The sequence below is a fragment of the Sminthopsis crassicaudata genome, chromosome 5, assembly GCF_048593235.1.
Source record: "Sminthopsis crassicaudata isolate SCR6 chromosome 5, ASM4859323v1, whole genome shotgun sequence".
Lineage (NCBI taxonomy): Eukaryota > Metazoa > Chordata > Mammalia > Dasyuromorphia > Dasyuridae > Sminthopsis > Sminthopsis crassicaudata.
In genome coordinates this window covers 134,604,018-134,624,155 of record NC_133621.1, presented here as the reverse complement: position 1 = coordinate 134,624,155, position 20,138 = coordinate 134,604,018, and the positions used below count along the sequence as shown (strand labels likewise).

The 20,138-nt window shown below is 34.3% G+C and overlaps 1 protein-coding gene across 3 annotated transcripts in view; it reads left to right on the top strand.

Annotated features, from left to right (window-relative positions):
- Nucleotides 1-20,138, top strand: part of LOC141543288 (uncharacterized) — a 68,243-nt gene that overhangs the window by 4,266 nt on the left and 43,839 nt on the right. For 2 of the 3 annotated variants that reach the window (XR_012482402.1, XM_074268275.1), the window contains exons 2-3: nt 9,488-9,577; nt 15,393-15,500. Coding sequence is in view for 2 of the 3 variants with exons in the window: in XM_074268275.1 (XP_074124376.1) it covers nt 9,488-9,577; nt 15,393-15,500 (198 nt within the window). In the remaining variant the exon portion in view is untranslated. The remainder of the gene's footprint in view (nt 1-9,487; nt 9,578-15,392; nt 15,501-20,138) is intronic. The other variant, XM_074268276.1, reaches the window with a different exon arrangement.

Below are 20,138 nucleotides of genomic sequence, written 5' to 3'. Positions count from 1 at the left end.
TTTGGAATTATATATTTCTAGATGGTTTCAGCAGATTTTATTTGATCATCATTGTAGATGATGTTTCTTATCACTTAATTGGCATTAATGGGTATCACTTTAAGATTTAAAAAACTTTATGAATTCATTATTTCATTTGATTTCCATAATACTACTATCATGTAGAAAATAAATCTATTACTACTTTCATTTTACATAAAAGAGAGATCCAAAAAAAAGGTAAGTGACTTTGGTCACATAACTAGTGAATGTAAAAAGTTAAGATTTGAGCCCAGGTTTTTCCTAGCTAAAATTCAAAAACTTCAAAAATCAAATCTAAAAAAATCAAAAATCTAAAATTTCAAACCATTATTTATTAAACACCACAATGTGTAGGGTATTGGGAACTCTTTGTCACTGTTATTCACATCTTCCTGTGGACACAGAAAGTTAGACTACTATTGGTAGATGCAGTTTGTAAACATTCTGGAAACCTAGATCATCATTATCAATATGTAACTTGTAACCATTGTTGTTTCCAGGAGATTTTCCACATGGTCTTTGCAACTTGCAAGAGTAGGATTTGCTAATTAGAGCTACCCAAAAGTAGAATGCTTTACAGGATAATGGATTCCCCTTTATGTCTGGCAATTTCATTATCCTATTCAATAAACTATACTGCCAACATAAACTCTGTTTAGCTTTTAAAGTCCTTCACAAGCTAGCCCTAGCTTATCTTTCCAGACTCTCTATGTATTATACTCCCTTCTGTACCTTGCAGTTCAGACAAGTAGGGCTCTCTCTGTTTCTCACCCATGACATTCCATCTTCTGTTTCCCTGCCTTCGCTCTGGCTGTTCCTCATGCCTGGAATAGTTTCCCTCCTTGCCATTGCCTTATAAAATTTCTCTCTTATTTTAAGATGCTGCTTAAGCATAACTTCACATGAAGCCTTTTTGATTCCCCTAACTGCTAGTCCCTTACTTCCCAAGCTACTTTTTATTTATTAATATTATCATTATACTCTTCAGATATTTACCTATATTCTTGTTTTCTCCTGCATAAGAATAACTCACCAAGAAGAGGGATTCTTTCATTTTTTTGTGTTTGTAAACTGTAAACAATACTAGCATAGTACCTAGTATATATTAAGCCCCTAATAAATGCTTTTTGGTTGATTAACTCAAGCAGTACCCAGATGATTCAGTCAGGTGTGTTGTAGTGAGAATTCCTGTTCAGTTATGGTTTTGAGATTAGATGGCTTCTGAGATCCCTTCTAATCCTGAGATACTGTGATAATAAGAATATAAGCAAGCAGTAGTATCACAGAAAGCATTGCCTTGAATTTTAATTTTTTATTAAATTACAAGATGTTTAAAAGGTCTTGCTGTTATGAACTCATCAATAAAATTTAAGAGCATCACTCTGGTATTTTGGTCTATTTGCCATATTCCCTACTACAAACTTCTTCAAGCTCAGTTTTGAGCCCAGTAATTTTTTTATAAAAACTTTCATTTGCTTTAATTCTCTTTCTTTTTGCAGCCTGAAATAACCACAGTTTAATAGCAGATAGTATATTAGACATCTACACTGAAAGGAGAAAGGGAAGATCATTATTTCTTGTAATTTGAGAGGAGATTGGTTTGTATTACACAAGGCCTTTTGCTTGATATAATGATAAATGAATTTAAAAACTTAAGCACTATCAACTGTTTAGAATACTAAGAGTAATGCCAGGAAACATGAATTACTGATATTTCTATAATTTTGTGCCAGTGGTCTTCCCCTGACATGAAGGGCCCAGTTTAGTTTGGAGACTTTTATATATTTCTGAGTCGTTTCTCCCCAATTGGTAAAATTGAGGAACTTTATTATTAGATGCTTCTCCAAGGTTAGTTACCTATTCTAATTTATAAGCATGCAGACTCACATTATATATTTTTTTAAAAATAGAACATTTATTTTTATTACTCCTGGATCATTGTCTTGTAATGGCAGAGGGGCTTTCCAGGTTCATTGAAAATATGATTTATACCATGCAGGAATACCTAAGATGGATAGGTCAAAGTAGACTTCTGACAAAAGGTGATCCACTAGAGAAGGAAATGGCAAATCACTCCAGTATTTTTGCCAAGAAAAATCCATACACTGTATTAAAGTGATAAAAGAGATGATATCAGAATATGAGCCTCTCAGGTCAAAAGGTGTCCAATACACTATTGGGGATAATAACAATGGCTGGGTCAACTCTGAAAGGAAGCCTAAGTCTGGAAGATAGAATTCCTGAGAAATCATGGAAAAAAGATTCACAATATTATAAGAGAGGCATCAACAAAAACATTCCAAAGAAAAAGCATGAAAACAAAATGACTGTTTGATGAGGCTTTATAAATGGCTAAGAAAAGTAGGAAAGTGAAAAAGTAAGGAGAAAGGGAAAGATATAATCAATTGAATGCAGAGTACCAGAGACTAATGAGATTTTCTTTAAATGTTTCCTTAAATAAGCAATACAGAGAAATAGAAGAAAACAATTGGATGGGAAAGACATATCTCTTCAAGAAAATTAAAGTATGCAAAAATAGTTATGATAAAAGACAAAAATGGTAAGGACTTAACAAAAGCAGATTAAAAAGAGATCGTAAACACACACACACACACACACACACACACACACACACACAAACTGTATAAAATTATTACATCACTGATAACCATGATAGTGTGATTACTGATCTAGAGCCAGTCATCCTGGAGAATGAAATCAAGTGGGCTTTAGGAAGAATTGCTAACAATAAAGCAGAGAAAGTGATGAAATTCCAGCTAAGCTATATAAACTAAAAGATAATGCTTTTAAAGTGCTACATTCAATACACCTACAAAATTTGGAAAACTCAACAGCAGCCACTGGATTGGAAAATATCAATTTCCATCTCAATCCTAAAGAAGGACAATGCCAAAAAATATTCAAATTACAGAATAATTGTGCTCATTTCACATGCCAGCAAGATTATGCTTTAAGATTCTGAAATTTAGGCTTCAACAATATATGAGCTGAGAATTACTAGAACAGGCTGGTTTTTGAAGAGGCAGACGAACTGGAGAATAAATTGCTGACATTTACTAGATTATGGAGAAAGCAAGGGAGTTCCAGAAAAAAAAATCTACTTCTGATTCATTGACTACACTGTAATCTTTGATTGTGTGGATTAGAACAAAATGTGAGAAGTCCGTAAACAGATAGGAGTACTAGATCATCTTAGTTGTCTCCTGAGGGACCTGTATGTGGCTCAATCATTAAAACTAGATGTGGAACAACTGATTGGTTCAAGATTGAAAAAGGAGTATGTATTGTCACCTTTTTTATTTAACTTATATACAGAGTACATCATATAAAATGCCAGGTTGGATGAGTCAAAAGCCAGAATTAAGTTTGCCAGGAGAAATATTAACAATCTCAGAAACGTAGATGATAATACTCTGATGACAGAAAATGAAGAGGAATTAAGAAGTCTTTTGATGAGTGTGAAAGAGAAGAGTGTAATAGCTTAACATTAAAAAATCTCTTAAGATGTTGGCTCTATTTATAGAAGAAGAAATGGATGCAATGTCATATTTTATATTCTTGGTCTCAAAGATTATTGCAGACAATGAATGCAGTCATGAAATTAAAAGGCACTTGCTCCTTGTAGACAACAAATGCAGTCATGAAATTAAAAAAGCACTTGCTCCTTGGAAGTAAAATGATGGCATATCAGCAAGAAGAGACATCACCTTCCGGATAAAGATCTGAATAATCAAAACTGGGTTGTTTTTTTTTTCCAGAAGCAATGTATGGCTGTGAGATTTGGACCATAAAGAAAAGATAAGTACTGCAGTCTATATAAAGACATTAATTCAGGCTCCTCACTTGAAGGTCAAATACATTGCCCACAGAATGAAAAGATGGGATTCATTGGAAAAGACACTGTTGCTGGGAAGAGTTGATGGAGAAAGGAAAAGGAGATATCAGTGAATGAGATGAAGAGAAAATTTCCCGAAGACAATATGAAGAGACTTTGAGAGATAATAGGGGATGGAAAGATTTGGAATGCTGTGGACTGTATTATCACAAAGAGACAAGACTGCCTGACTGAAAAACAATATTTGGATACCAAAAGACCCCTATCGAGTTCAGATTCCCTTGCAGTGAACCAGAGACTACAGCTTAGGTATAAATTGTAGTCTGGATTAGACCATCAATAAAAAGAAAAACTTGAGCCTTGAAACCAGAGATTCAAAACCAAGAGATTCTAGAGTCCCTTCATCTTTTGGTGGACTTATGCCATCCCTATTTGACTTACAGTATTATCTTAATGGAGCCTATAGGAAGGAGAAAGGATTTGAGGTTTGCTCTTATAAGAATTACTTTACTGGCAATCCTCATGTAGGCTCTCTTTTGCTCACTTTCTGCATTATGGAAGATATTTTATTTCTTTCTCTCTGACCCCTTTTCTATCCCGATTTCTCCACAACCTCCTTCCAGAGTTGCTTCTTTGCAGGAAATGTCAGACATAAAGTACCAAAGTTAGTATACTGGAATCTCAGCTGATAGCCTAACAATAGTTCCTTTATAGCAAGGGTCAAAATACTTCCAGTCCATTGAAAATTACTGTTTTATCCTAGAGTATCACAGGTTCACCCTTCAAATGACTGGTGTTAAAGGCAGGAATACAAATCAAAGTTTTTGCTACTGAGGTCACTGCTCAATTATTCCAGGCTTCTTGTAATACAAGTATCACTAACCCTATTTCACAAGTGAAGCTTAATGAGACTGAATGATTTGTCACATGGTCATAGTGGTTAAATTATAAGTGGCAGAAAAGGAATTTGTATTAGTTCCATGTAGTGTTTTCCCTCCACTTCTTCAAGCCATCTCTAGTCCTGCCTCTGCTTCTTATTTTCCTTTGTGATCTTAGGTTAGCTCCTTAATTTTTTCTGGTCTTTATTTTTTTGTCAATAAGATCAACTTAGATTATCTTTAAGACTGCTTCCAAGTTTAGAATGTTTTGTTGCAATTCAATTCAACAAATGTATGTTAGATACCTACCTAATATTTTATAATTTTGTATTTTATTATATTTAAATAATAGGTAATAAAATATATGTACTATATATTAACATATATTAATTGGTATTATATATAATTATATATTACAATATTAAATATATTTTTTAAATGTTATATTTACTGTAAGGATACAGTTCCTGCAAAACAAGAGAAGGGAATTGTAAGGGCCATTTAAATGGGCAGGCACAGCGCAACAGGAGATTGAGGCCTGGAAGTATTCTCTGTGGATATAGGACTGTCCTGTGGGTGGGATCCTGGCCATATTGAGATAGCTTCGTAATGGGTGACGGCTCTCTCCCTGGTTGGCTGTGTGTGAGACCTCACAGGCCCTTTATAAGCCCACTGCAGACAGCAGTCGCTCTCTTCAACCTGGCTCCCTAACCCGGGGTAGCCAAGCCAAGCCAAGGTGATGGATAGCCCAGAGAGGTAAGGAGTTTGGTAGTGAACACGTGGATCTTCAGACCAGGTATTCACTAGGGAGCTGACAAGTCAGGGCATCAAGTCAGAGTATTATGTGAGTAGGTATAATAAAGGCTTTTAAGATTACACATGGCTGTTCTTGAGTGCACTACCGGTTATTAAACTATAGATTCAAGATATCGTGGCCACAGACCTTTGAAGGCCTCAGAGGAGGCGAGCCGGGTAGAGTTGACACTGCAAAGGTCAATGGTCAAAGGAACTCTGTTGGGCCTAGGGCAGACTAGTAATGCCAGGAGGGCATGTTACAATTTACTTTATACATATCCTAATTTAAACATCAAATTAAAAATCTATTGATTTATGTCTTAAATTTAACTCATTTATATAATGATACCACTTATTCCTCTGAAATGAATGTATGCAGTTTCAAAATATGTTGGCCAATCTTTTTCCTTTTTTTGATGTGAAAGGTAAAATAGATATCAGGGAACCTAACAAAGATATGCTTTTAAAAAACTTTTTATAGCTAAAATCCCTAATGTTATGTTTATAATTTAATACCTTTCTCCTTTAAAACATCTGAATTTTTCTTCTTCTTCTATTTTTTTTTTTTTTTTTTTTTTGCTGAGGCAATTGGGGTTAAGTTACTTGCTCAGTGGGGTCAAGAATTAAGTGTCTGACCGGTAGATCAGTGGAACAGATTAGATACAAAGGACAAAAAAGGGTACATCTATAGCAATCTAATCTTTGACAAACCCAAAGATTCCAACATTAGGGATAAAAATTCATTATTCGGAAAAAACTGTTGGGAAAACTGGAAATTAGTATGGCAGAAATTAGATATGGATCCACACTTAACACCATATACCAAGATAAGATCAAAATGGGTCCATGATTTAGGCATAAAGAGGGAGATAATAAATAGATTAGAGGAACAGAGGATAATCTACCTCTCAGACTTGTGGAGGAGGAAGGAATTTATGACCAGAGGAGAACTAGAGATCATTATTGATCATAAAATAGAAGATTTTGATTACATCAAACTAAAAAGTTTCTGTACAAATAATACTAATGCAAACAAGATTAGAAGGGAAGTAACAAATTGGGAAAATATTTTTAAAAACAAAGGTTCTGACAAAGGTCTCATTTCCAAAATATATAGAGAACTGACCATAATTTATAAGAAACCGAACCATTCTCCAATTGATAAATGGTCAAAGGATATGAACAGACAATTCTCAGAGGAAGAAATTGAAACTATATCCACTCACATGAAAGAGTGTTCCAAATCACTACTGATCAGAGAAATGCAAATTAAGACCACTCTGAGATACCACTACACACCTGTCAGATTGGCTAAGATGACAGGAACAAATAATGACAAATGTTGGAGGGGATGTGGGGAAATTGGGACACTAATACATTGCTGGTGGAGTTGTGAAAGAATCCAGCCATTCTGGAGAGCAATCTGGAATTATGCCCAAAAAGTTATCAAACTGTGCATACCCTTTGACCCAGCAGCGCTACTACTGGGATTATATCCCAAAGAAATACTAAAGAGCGGAAAGAGACATATATGTGCCAAAATGTTTGTGGCAGCTCTTTTTGTTGTAGCTAGAAACTGGAAGATGAATGGATGTCCATCAGTTGGAGAATGGTTGGGTAAATTGTGGTATATGAAGGTTATGGAATATTATTGCTCGGTAAGAAATGACCAGCAGGAGGAATATAGAGAGGCCTGGAGAGACTTAAATCAACTGATGCTGAGTGAAATGAGCAGAACCAGAAGATCACTGTACACTTCAACAACAATACTGTATGAGGATGTATTCTGATGGAAGTGGAAATCTTCAACATAAAGAAGATCCAACTCACTTCCAGTTGATCAATGATGGACAGAGGTAGCTACACCCAGAGAAGAAACACTGGGAGGGGAATGAAAATTGTTAGCACTAATATCTGTCTGCCCAGGTTGCATGTACTTTCGGATTCTAATGTTTATTGTGCAACAAGAAAATGATATTCGCACACATGTATTGTACCTAGACTATATTGTAACACATGTAAAATGTATGGTATTGCCTGTCGTCGGGGGGAGGGAATAGAAGGAGGGGGGGTAATTTGGAAAAATCAATACAAGGGATAATATTATAAAATATATATATATATATATAATAAAAAAAAAAAAAGGAAAAAAAAAAAAAGAATTAAGTGTCTGAGGTCAGATTTGAACTCAGATCCTCCTGACTTCAGGACTGGTGCTCTATCTAGTTGCCCCCAACATCTGAATTTTTAATAGAATTTGCTACAATTATTTTGATGTTTAAAATGAATCTTTAAAGCTTCTTAATTGTCATTTGTTTTCATCTATTCATGAGCTAGGGTTTCCACATATAACAATTTACAACTTTTTTGTGGCTTTAAGCTTTTAAGTTTCTGACTCAGTAAAGTATAAGAAGGTATTTAAAAAAAACAACTCAACTAGATCTTCCTTTGTCCTGATTTCCATATTCTTCCTATTTCTTTGTCTTGGTCTCTGTTTCTCTCTGTCTCAATTTCTGCCTCTTTCATCCTGATTTTTTTTTACTTAATATTTTTCTATTTTATCCTAAATTCATGAGTTTGTATTTTCTTAATATTACAGTAGTGATTACTGTACATTAAATTGTTAGGGACCATTCCTAATGTGAAACCCAGAAAGCCTGTTAAAGGGGACTGTACCATTAAGCAGTGGGGCAGTTCTCCAAAAGCTCCCACAGGTGTGAATCATAACACACTTGAAGGAATTGCAAATCAGCCTTTACTGATACAGATATTGCTTGAGAATTGAGAATGAAATAAATCAGAGGCAAGAGGGAAGAAAGGAGAGGTCAGAGAATGCAACTGCCTCTCAGTCTCCTTGTATTGTTATCATCCTCTCACATGAAGGGATCTATTCTGCTGGTCAGAATTAGATCCCCAGCAGCTACTAGCAGGTTGCTCATGTAACAAATGGCGCCTAATGTGGGGTACAAGAAACACAAGAAATAAAGAAGCAGCAGCTCTAGAGCTGTTCGGGAGTAGGATCCTCCCAGGAGAGTTCCTTCAGTAACCCTCAGGGAAGGAAAGGAAGAAGAGACCCAGTAAGACTTTTTCAGTAGGGATAATTTAATGGGACAACACATTAATGGGCTGAGCCAGGAGACTGATGAGGGATTTAAGAAAAATGCCTCCTCTGACTATAATCCTACTCTTCCATTTGTCAGAAAGTTTGCCTCCATGATGAACTATTATGATGTAAAAGCAAATTGCATCTCACAAGATTCAATAACTGTTACAGCATCTTACCCTGTAACCATCCAGAGGAAAAGGATAGAAAAGACTTTAATAGTGCTGTTTGTATTCCTCAATATGTGGACTCAGATAACAGCCGCTTCACAATATTGGACAAACTTACTGAGCATGCTGTTGGGGGAAAAATAATCAAATTCCCATAAAACAAAAACTGGTGAATTGTTAAGGACCACACAGAAGTGTGAAACCCAAAAAGTCTGTAAAGGATTAAAGGGGACTGTACCACTTGGTTTATGTGGTAGACATTTGGTGTATGTGTGGGGCAGTTCTCTGAAAAATCCCATAGTTGTGAATCATAACACAATTGAAGGAATTGCACATTAGCTTTTGACAGCAGATGTTGCTTGTGAAATGGGAACTAAATCAGAGGTAAGGGGAGAGAGGTCAGAAGATGCAACTGCCTCTCAGTCTCCTTGTATTATCATTCTCTCAACATGAAGGGATCTAATTAGATCACCAGGAGTCACTAGCAGGTTGCTCCCATAACATTAAATAGCACTTTGAAAATAGTAGTTTTCCAGTAATTATTTATTGATTAATTGAACCTAGAATTTTATCAGGCACAATCATTTCAACTATTAGAGTAATTGTTTGAAAATCTAGAAATCTATTTTTAAAAATTAAAATCTTTTTTCTTTTTTTTTTTTAGGCTGTTGAATACTATACTGAACTGTTGAACATTGTGAACAAAGTTAAATTTCTCAAAATATTTGACACTGACCTGCCTTTTGCTCAGCTGGTAATTTTTAATCTCTCTACTCAACAAGAATGCTATTGAATTCCTGTATGAAACTTCCTTATCACATTTTGTGGGTGCTATTCAATTTGTCCCCCCTGAGACATAGTTTGTATTGCTCATACAGTGCAGGGCATCTTTGTAACTTCAGTAAAGTTAATGGTACAAGATAAGAATAAGAAATTTTACTAATTATGCAACCTTTTAAAATTGATTGTTTTATTAAAATGATGAAGTTCTCATGTTTTTAATTACTATCCCTTTGTTAAACTTTCTACTTATTCTGTCTCAATCTCTCTGCTGACTGACAAACTATATCTTTAACTGCCTCTCAGACTCTCAAACTGGATGTAGACATCTTAAATTCAACACGTCCCAAACTGATCCCATCTTTCCTCTTAAACCTTTTGTGCTCCTATCCCCCCTATTAATGTAGAGGGCAATACCATCCTTTCAGTTCCTCAGACTTGTAGCCCAGGAGTCATCTTCCACTCCTCCCTATCTCTCAACATCCTTCTCCTACAACATATCTGTTATCAAGGTCTGTTAACTTCACCTTTAGAACATTTCTCAAATACACTCCTTTCTCTGACATTGCCACCATTCTATTGCAAGCCCTCATGTCCTTACCCTGGGCAACTGCAAACACTTGATAACATATCTGCCTGTCACTATTCTCTTCTTAGTTTCAATCCATCCTATGTTCAGCCACTATATTCAGACCCTAAATCAAGGGTCAAACCATATCACCATTCTCCTCCTACCTCCACTTCCTCTCCTTCCCTAGTAAATTCCAGCGGCTCCTTATTGTCTTTAAGATAAAAATCCTTTTTTTTTTTTTTGTCATTCGAAGCTCTTCATAACTTAAATACAACCTCCTTATCTTTTCAGGTTTAAACCTTATTCCCCACTACATAATCTTGGATCCTCTGGCATTAGAATCCTTGCTATTTTTTAGAGTAAAATGTTCAATCATTGCCTGTCCTCCATACCTGAAATGCTCTCCCCACCTCTACTTTCCTCATTGCCTCCCCTTTCTCCTTTTGAGTCCCAATTAAAATCCCATCTTTTACAAGAAACCTTTCCTAGCCTCTCTTAATTCTAGAGCCTTCCTTCTATAAATTATTTTCTATTTATACTGTATATGGCTTGCTTTGTTTATATTAGTTTGCATGTTGACTCCTCCATTATATTACAACCTCCTTGAGGGCCTTTTGCCTCTTTTTGTATTCCCAGTGTTTTCTAGTGCTTAGTATATAGTAGGCACTTAATACTTATTTGATTGATTGATGAAGCTATCTTAATCATTGTTTTCATCTTTATGGGGAATAGTTTATAGGACTCAATAGGATAATGTATATATGTCATTTATTTTAGTAAGCATAGAATCTCATAATCTATTGAAAACATTTAGGATCTATTGGGGGGAAAGTCCAAAATTGATATTGTGATATAGCTTTTTTTAGGTGTTTTGCCCAAGATTTAAAAAAAATATATGAATTGTTTTCTCCATTAACTGTTGAATATTTTGGTAGCTTTAGAATAACCTTTTACTTATTAAACTTCATTTTTAATATAAAACAATGTAGATTTAACCAAGAAACAATTAAAATTCTTTTAATATTATTCAACAATGATCAATTACAACTGACTGATGAGGTTTAGTTTTTGGGGTTCCCTTTCAGGAAACCAAATGATGAAGTCTAGATTTAGAGAACCAAAATGAGATTAGGATTTCTGGTAGTCAGAGAGTTAAATATGGTCTAGAGGCAGGGAGAGGTTTGGCTCCCCTACACCCCCTTGGCATTCGGCACAAAGGTAGGGAGTTTTGGAGAATCCTCTTTTGGTGGCACAGAGATTCTCTGTTAAGGAATTTACAGACCCGAAAAGGATAAACTGATAAAAGAGGTTTATTATGGGCATTGGAAGTCAGCCTTTAGTATGCAAGAATAGAAAGGCTGAATTCCTCAGTGGAGGAGTTCTGACAGAGAAGTGAAGTTTAAAGAAATCCCAACAGAGAGGCAAAAAGTCTCATTAGGGAAATAGGTGAGGATAAAGAGAGGGCAGCATTGGAAGAGAATATCATTCCAGTGGACAGAGGTTTCCTTGGCATAGCAAGCATAGCATAGCTGGCATGTCAGGACCTCTGCAAAGAAATGAGTTTAGAATTGGCTTTGGCTACAAGCTGGGTTTCAGTTTAAGCTGAATTTGAATAGAATTGAATGAGTCTCTTCCATTCAATAGGATTAGCTCAGAGCTGAACCAACCCCACCTAGATAACAGAATGAAGCTGTTTATCTTATTTCCTATGGAGCAGGGTCTCACAGACACAGTGTTCAAGGAGAATCTCTCCTTCAAGGAGTTTTAGAGTTTCAGGGTCCCTTCTTCATGACTATTAACTTGGACTCAGTTTACTTAAGTGGCCACCCTTATATTGTCAAGGGAAAGAACTATTACTTTTAAAGCTCTAGCTATAGTTTGATCTTGGTCTTCTAAAACTTGGTCATATGTATTAATAAGTTTTAAGTAACTATCACAAAACAGCTTTTGATATTTTCATTGGTTCTTAGCCTTCTTATAAATGTCACAACTTCAAGAAGCCAAATTTAGGCACTGCTCTGGGCATACATAAGTATTAAATAAATAGGGATTGACTGACATGAGAGAAATAAACAGTAGTCTAGAAAATAAGATTTTGAGTGTGTGTTTTTTTTTTTTTTAAGTGAGTCCAGTCTCTATCATCTTCATTTTATTTTCGTACCTTGGCTTATGATAGTTTACTGTGCAGAGTTAGTTTACTATCAGGTAATAGTTTTCCCAAGGAATTTCTGAATATCTGTCATATGCACATGTTCCTCAGTCTTGTCACAACTGAGCCTAGAGAGTATGTGGGATGACTGCATTAGGAATGAAACCCCAGGAGATTAAGACAGTTGCAGATTGACAAGATGCATCATTTGCATGGAGAAGATTCAGAAGAGACTCTTGATGTACACATTCAAGTACTTTAAAAAAGCATTTAGTTTTGCTTTTTCCATGTCTCTAAAAGGAAGAAATAAGCTCAAAAGAGCTATTCCTCTTATAACTACCTGAATTCCTGAATAAATGGCAAACATCTGTGACCAATAAAATTTGAGTGTTTCTAAAATCAGCATCATTTGCTCCTCCATAGTAATTAAGATAATTGTAGAAATGAACAGAATATCAGTTTTGTACTCACTTTACAGGGTCACACTGCTGAATATTCAGAAAACCTGAAGTTAAAGGACTGATGTTTTCTTAAAATCTTCCCTTTTTGTGACATAAAGAATTAGGACTTGAAAAAAGACAATGATTAAAAAAAATTTTTATCTGTATTGTCTTTAGCCCAAATTACCTTATGGAATAACAGTCTCCCCTTTCCCTTTATATGTTTATCTCTGTGTGTACATTTATGCATATGTATATGTGTACTTAATGTTTGCAAAACATTTTAGATGTATTATTGATGAGAGTTAGGAAAAAGGGAACTCCTTTTGGGTCGGCTCAAGGATAGTCCAGTGACGGTGCAGAGTCCCCTGTAAAGGAATTTACAGACCCGAAAACCTAGATTGATAAAAAAGGTTTATTTGGGATTTGGAAGAAAGGGTAAAGGTAGAAAGATGCCAGGGCCACAGTTGGTCACCAGGTGGACAGGAACCTTTACATGGCTGGAAGGATACCATGTTTGGGAGGGGCTCCTGCAAAGAGTGGCCTGGGAGGGTTTCCCTTTTTATAATCTTGAAGGTGGATGGAGTCCCAGGCTTCTAGCGGGTTTTCAGCCACTTTCAGCATTGAATAGAATTCAATGGGTTTTCAGATAAGGAAGAAACTGTGGGGGTTGGGAAAACCCAAGTTAATTCAGATCCAGTGGGGGCTGGGGAAAGCCCAGATATCATTGGAATTCAAAAGGATGCTTTTTGACCAGGATTTGTGAATCAAAAGATCCTAGCTTAAAGGGACTTCACATTTAACCCTTATAACAATCCTGTCAAGTAGATGCTACTTGAGGAAACCAGGACTGAGAGAAGTTAAATAACTCGTTCCAAAGTCATGCTGCTAAGCAATTGAAATCAGACTTGAACTTAGTTTTTCCTTATTGCAAATCTGGCATTCATTGTATAAAGTAATTATTGAATGGGAGCAGATTAAAAATTTGAGTTAATAGGACTGTGTGAGCAATGCTAAAGAATCCAAGGAGACTCTAAGGTTTGAGTTTTGGAGGAGTAAGATGAAAAGAAGGAAAATATTGGGAACGTGAGATGAATTTTTGAGAGGAAATAGCAGAGACACATTATTGAAATATTAGTTTAATTTTGAACAACTTTGAAGTATAAAAAAAAAGACAGAGGGTTGAGGACTAGCAACAAGTATCCACAGTCAAAGAATATGGGGAAAGGAGAAACCAAAAAATGGGAGAAAGGGAAAGAATCATATGAGGAGAGACAGACAAGATGATTAACAGTTAGATATAGTGACAAATGCAAGTAGGATGAAGGTTGAGGAAATATTTTTAGATTCAAATAGAAGAAAGGGAGGTTATAAGCATTTATATGGCACCTTTAACATTCCAGGGGCTATGCTAAATATTATCTCATTTGATCTTCACAACCCTGTGGGGTTATGTGACTTACCCATGGTGACATACATGGGTATGATAGGAATTCTGGAAGGAAGTTGTTAATGACTGTACTTCACAATACAATTGCAAATGCAAATTATTATGGATACTATTAGAACTTTTGGTTGAGGAAAGAAAATAGGAAGCTATTTTTCCTACTGCTTTATGTTTGCCTGGAGCTGAATGTAGGACTGTGTAGGCAGAACAACAGGAATCTTGAATTCAAGAATCATTAAGTTAACATTCCAGTCTTGTAAACATGAAACTCTGGTATTCAATTGGTACTAATGAGCTGGCTCAAAAAATGTTAATTTTTTAAAAATGAAGTTCTTCCTTTAAATGTGAAGGAAACAGTAGGCCAAATATAAAGATAAATTTGCCAATATTGCTATCTTTTTAATTAATTTACTCAATACTATTGTCTGAGATCATTAAGCCACATCTTGGGTTTTTAATTTATTGATTTGCAGTCCCCAGGGCTCCCTTAAGAATAAGAATAATGGATATTGTTTATTGGATTGTTTATCTGTTGGTTGTCTAGCTGTTGTATTTAAATTAAGTACTTAAATTAGGTACAATGCTGGTGTTGCTGCTGCTGTTTAGCCTTTTCAGCTGTGTCTGATTGTCCCTCCATTTGGGCTTTTTGTTTTCCATTTTGTTGGCAAAGATACTGCAAGGATTTGCCATTTTTTTCTTCAGTTCATTTTATAGATGAAGAAACTGATGCAAACATGATTGACTTGATCAGGGTCACACAGCTGGTGTCTGAGTTCAGATTTGAACTCAGGAAAGGTTCTCCTTCTGACTCTAGACCCAGCATTCTATCCACTGTGCCACCTAGATGCCCATACCAACCCAAATTCATTTTCATAAGTTATTCTACATTGTCTGCCTATTGTATCCTTGAAATAAACCTTGCAATTATGATGGAAGAAAAGAATGATGGGCACATTTAGAATCAAGGTACCTTTTTCTAAGCAAGATACTTTGATTTTCAGATTGTAAAATTGTTACTTAACAATTACTTGAAGATCTTATAATGAAAATGTTATGTCACAGTGACGTAGGTGAAAATGACAAGCTATATAGCTCATATTTTGGTTGGTTTGTTTGTTTTGAAAAGAAAAATAATAGTCCAAAGTTATTCATGGTCTAAAGAAAAATATTTGTATTTTTCAGCTATTTGAAACTTATTATCACTTAGCAGTAGCTTATCAAAACTTGAATCTACATAAGAAGGCAATAGAACAATTAACACTTGCAGAAGAGATTGCATCTGTACCTAAGGTAAAATTTATGTCATATATAGCATATTTATATTTTCCATAAAAATTAATTTTATTTTGCTTTTCAACATATTCAGAAGAGCAAGTGGAGGAAATTTTTTTAAATTTATTTTTCTCAATTACATTTAAAAAAATTTTTAAACATGCATTTTAAAAACTTTGGCGTTCCAATTTCCTCCCACTCATCATTACCCTATCTCTTTGAGAAAACAAGCAATTTGATACAGATTAAAACATGTGAAGTCATGCAAAAATATTTACATATTAGCCATAATGAAAAAGAAAACAAGCAAAAAAACCCCAAGAAAAATAAAATTTTAAAAATAACCTTCAATTTGCATTCAGAAGCCATCAATTTTTTTTGTCTGGAGGTGTATAGCATTTTTCATTATAAAGCTGTTAGAATCATCATATTGCTGAGAATAGCTAAATCATTCAGTTATTCATGAGACAGTATTGTTACTGTGTACAATGTTCTGATTCTGCTTCATTCTGCATGAGTTCATATAAGTCTTCTCAGGCTTCAAAGCATCTGGTTATTTTCTTTAGCACAATAGTATTCTATCACAATCATATACCACAACTTTTTCAGTCGTTCCCTAATTGAGGTCCATCCTCTTAATGTCCAATTCTTTTCCATCACAAAAAGTGCTGCTATGAATTTTTCCCCATGTAGTTCCTTCCCCACCCCCCCACCAACTTTTTTTTTTAATCTCTTTGGGATACAGACCTAATAGTGGTATTGCTGGATCAAGGGGTATTCAGATTTTATTGTCCTTTGGGCATATTTCCAAATTTCTCTCCAGAATGGTTGGGTTAATTCTGGAGAGCAATTTGGGCCTCTGTCCAAAGGGCTATCAATTTGTGCATACTCTTTAATCTAGTAGTGTGTCCACTAGGCCCGTATCCCAAAGAGATCATAAAGAAGGAGAAAGTTACCTACATATGCAAAAATGTTTGTAGCAGCCCTTTTTGAACTGGCAAGGAACTGGAAACTGAATGGATGTCCATCAGTTGGGGAATGATTGGATAAGTCATGATATATGAAAGGTTATAGAATATTATTGTTCTTTAAGAAATGATCAGTTGGATGATTTCAGAAAGGCCTGGAGAGAAGTGAGTAGAATCAAGAAAACATTGTACACAGATTATATGATGATCAATTTTGATGGACCTGGCTCTTTTCAATGATAAGGCGATTCAGGCCAGATGTGATGGAGAGTGATCTGCATCTAGAAAGAGGATTGTTGCAACTGAATGTGGATCACAACATAGTTTTTTCACTTTTTTATTGTTGTTTGCTTGCTTTTGTTTTTTTGCTTTTTTCTCATTTTCCCCCTTTTGATCTGATTTTTCTTGTATAGCATGATAATTGTGGGAATATGTATAGAAGAATTGCACATGTTTAATATATATTGGATTGTTTGCTCTCTAGGAGAGGGGGTGGAGAAGGGGAGGAAGAAAAAATTAGAACACAAGGTTTTGTAAGAGTGAATGTTGAAAACTATAAAAAGCTATTTAAAAAAAAAAGACAGGTTGAGTTAGTTCACAAGACCACCAACCAGTTTTTTTCCATATTCCCTCAAACATTTGTCATTTTCCTTTTCCATTGTATATCTAAGATGTATGAGCTGGTCTCTCAAAGTTGTTTTAATGTACATTTCTCTAATCAATAGTGATTTAAAACGGTTTTTCACATGACTATAAATAGCTTTAATTCTTCTGAGAACTGCCTATTCATATCCTTTGAATATTTATCAATTTGAGAATGACTCATATTCTTACAAATTTGAATGAGTTCTCTTTATATTTGAGAAATTCTCTTTATATTTGAGAAATGAAGGCTTCATCAGAAAAACTTACGGTTAAAAATTTCCCCCAGTCGTCCTTTCCTTTTAATTGGCTGCATTAGTTTAGTTTGTGCAAAAATGTTTTAATTAAATGAATTAATATAATCAAAATTTACCATTTTATATTTTATAATATTTTCTAGTTTGTTTACTTATAAATTCTTTTCTTAATCATAGATATGAAAGGTAATTTTTCCATTTTCCCATAATTTGTTATGATATTACCTTTTATTTATAAATTATGTACTTACTTTTACCTCATCTGGGAATATGGTGTGAAATAGCCATACCTAATTTCTGCTAAATAGCTTTCCAGTTATCCCAGCAATTTTTTTCAAAAAAAGGAATTCTTGTGGCCAAAAATTTGTATCTTTTGTGTTTATCAAACACCAGATTACTATCATCATTCATTATTGTGTATTGTGCATCTAATCTATTTTACTGATCCACCACTCTTATTTCTTAACCAGTACCAGCTTATTTCTTAACCGGTACCAGAATGTTTTAATGATTACCACTTAATTTTTTTACCTAGTTTTTTTTAGTTGGTTCTCTACAATTCTCTAAGTATACCATCAAATTTTCTGTTCTAAGATTCTAATTAATTGAATTTGCCTATTTAAATTTCTTCAAATTCTTTTTCTTCTCTTATTGTTATAGCTAGTCTTGCTAATACAATATTAAATATAGTAATAATAGGCATCCTTGCTTGACCCCTGATCTTATTGGGAAGGCTTCTATCTTATCCTCATTACAGATAGTGCTTGATAATGGTTTTAGATAAATACAACTTACCATTTTAAGGGAAACTCCATTTATTCTTATACATATATTTTAATAGGAGTTAGTATTGTATCTTGTCAAGAGCTTTTTCTGTTTCTATTGAGATAATCATATGATTTTGATTGTTTTGTTATGATTATGGTCAATTATGCTAATAGTTTTTCTAATATTGAACCAACTCTGCATTCCTGGTATAAATCCCACCTGGTGATATTATAAGGTCTTTGTGGCATATGGCTGTAATTTCCTTGCTATTACTTTATTTGGAATTTTTGCATCAATATTCATTAGGGAAATTGCCCTGTACTTTTCTTTTTCTGTTTTTGCTCTTCCTGGTTGGGGTATCAGAATCATATTTGTGGGATAAAAGGAACTTGGTAGGACTACTTCTTTGACCATTTCCCCAAATAACTTATATAATATTGGAATTAAAATTTTTTTCAATAGTATTTTATTTTTCCAATTACAAGTAAATATAGTTTTCAGCATTTTTGTAAGATTTACATTAAGTGCACCATCTTATATGGCACAAAACAATTACAATAGTAACAAATTGATGTTACAGTAATAACATCAAAGATCACTGTTCACAGATCACCATAACAGATATATGATAGTAATTATAAAGTTTGAAATATTGTGAAAATTACCAAAATGTGGCACAAAGACTTGATGTGAGTATATGTGTTGGGAAAATAGTACTGATAGAGTTGCTTCACATAGGGTGCCCCAAATGTTAAATTTATTTTTTAAAAAAATATGCAAAATACAATAAAGTGAAGCACAATAAAATGAAGTATGTATTGACATAATTTTTCTACCAGAAAAACACTCTCACACTTTCTCTGTCTCTGTTTCTGCCTCTGTCTCTGTCTCTCTGTGTGTGTGTGTGTGTGTGTGTGTGTGTGTGTGTGTGTGTGTGTGTATGTTTTTCATTATATACATACATTTATGCATCCTTTCTTTGATCTCTTTGGGCATGGGCCTAGCAATAATAGCTGAGTCATACAATTTAGTAACCTTGGGGACTTTTAAAAATTTTAGTGACTTTTAATAACTTTGGGAACTTTTAAATCCAAATTCTTTCCAAAAGAGTTAAACCAATTCACACTCCTAATACGGCATTAATGTATTTATTTTGTGGGGGGGAACCTCTAATATTTGTCAGTTTTCTCTTTTGTCATTTTTGCCAATCTGGTGGGTATAAGGTACAATCCAGTTATTTTAATTTGAATTGCTTTCATTATTAATTCATTATGAACATTTATTTCATGTAGTTTCTGATAGCTTAGATTACTTCATTTGGCGATTGTCTTTTCTTAATCTTTGGTCATTTAACTATTAGGGAATGGCTCTCAAATTACCTTAAAAATTGACATCTACTTTTCATATTTGTGATATATTTATAGTTTAATAATAATGACATGTCTTATGTGAATCCTTTAATTACATATCAGAATTGTTGCTGGTTTGTTTTTTCTCCAGTTTTTCTCCTTAAAGATCTACATTGATTCTTATCAGTTTATTATATTGTTAGGTATGGTTTTTGACTTAGTCTCTTGAGTCCTAATGTTTTTTAAACTCAACACAATTAAAACAAAACAAAATAAAAATTCAGTACAATTTATAGGAAATGTTATAGTAGAATGATGACATATGTAATGCCCAGAAAAATATTTGTCTTGGAGCTATACTATAGAACCTGACCAAAGTGAATAATAATGGTGTTTTGAAGTAAATAAAAAAAACATAGGTCTTTTGTTTAACATATCTAAGTCAGTGATATGACTTAATAGCATTAGCTTTATGAACAGTATTGCTTTTTTCTAGATATACCTATAAAGTTGTCTTGTAAAATCATAATACATTATTCTTAGAGAATTCTAGAGAATCAACTAAAAAACTACTAGAAGCAATTAACAACTTGAGCAAACTTGCAAGAAAAAAATAAATCCACACAAAGCATTAACATTTCTATATGTTACTAACAAAGTCCAGCAAAGAGT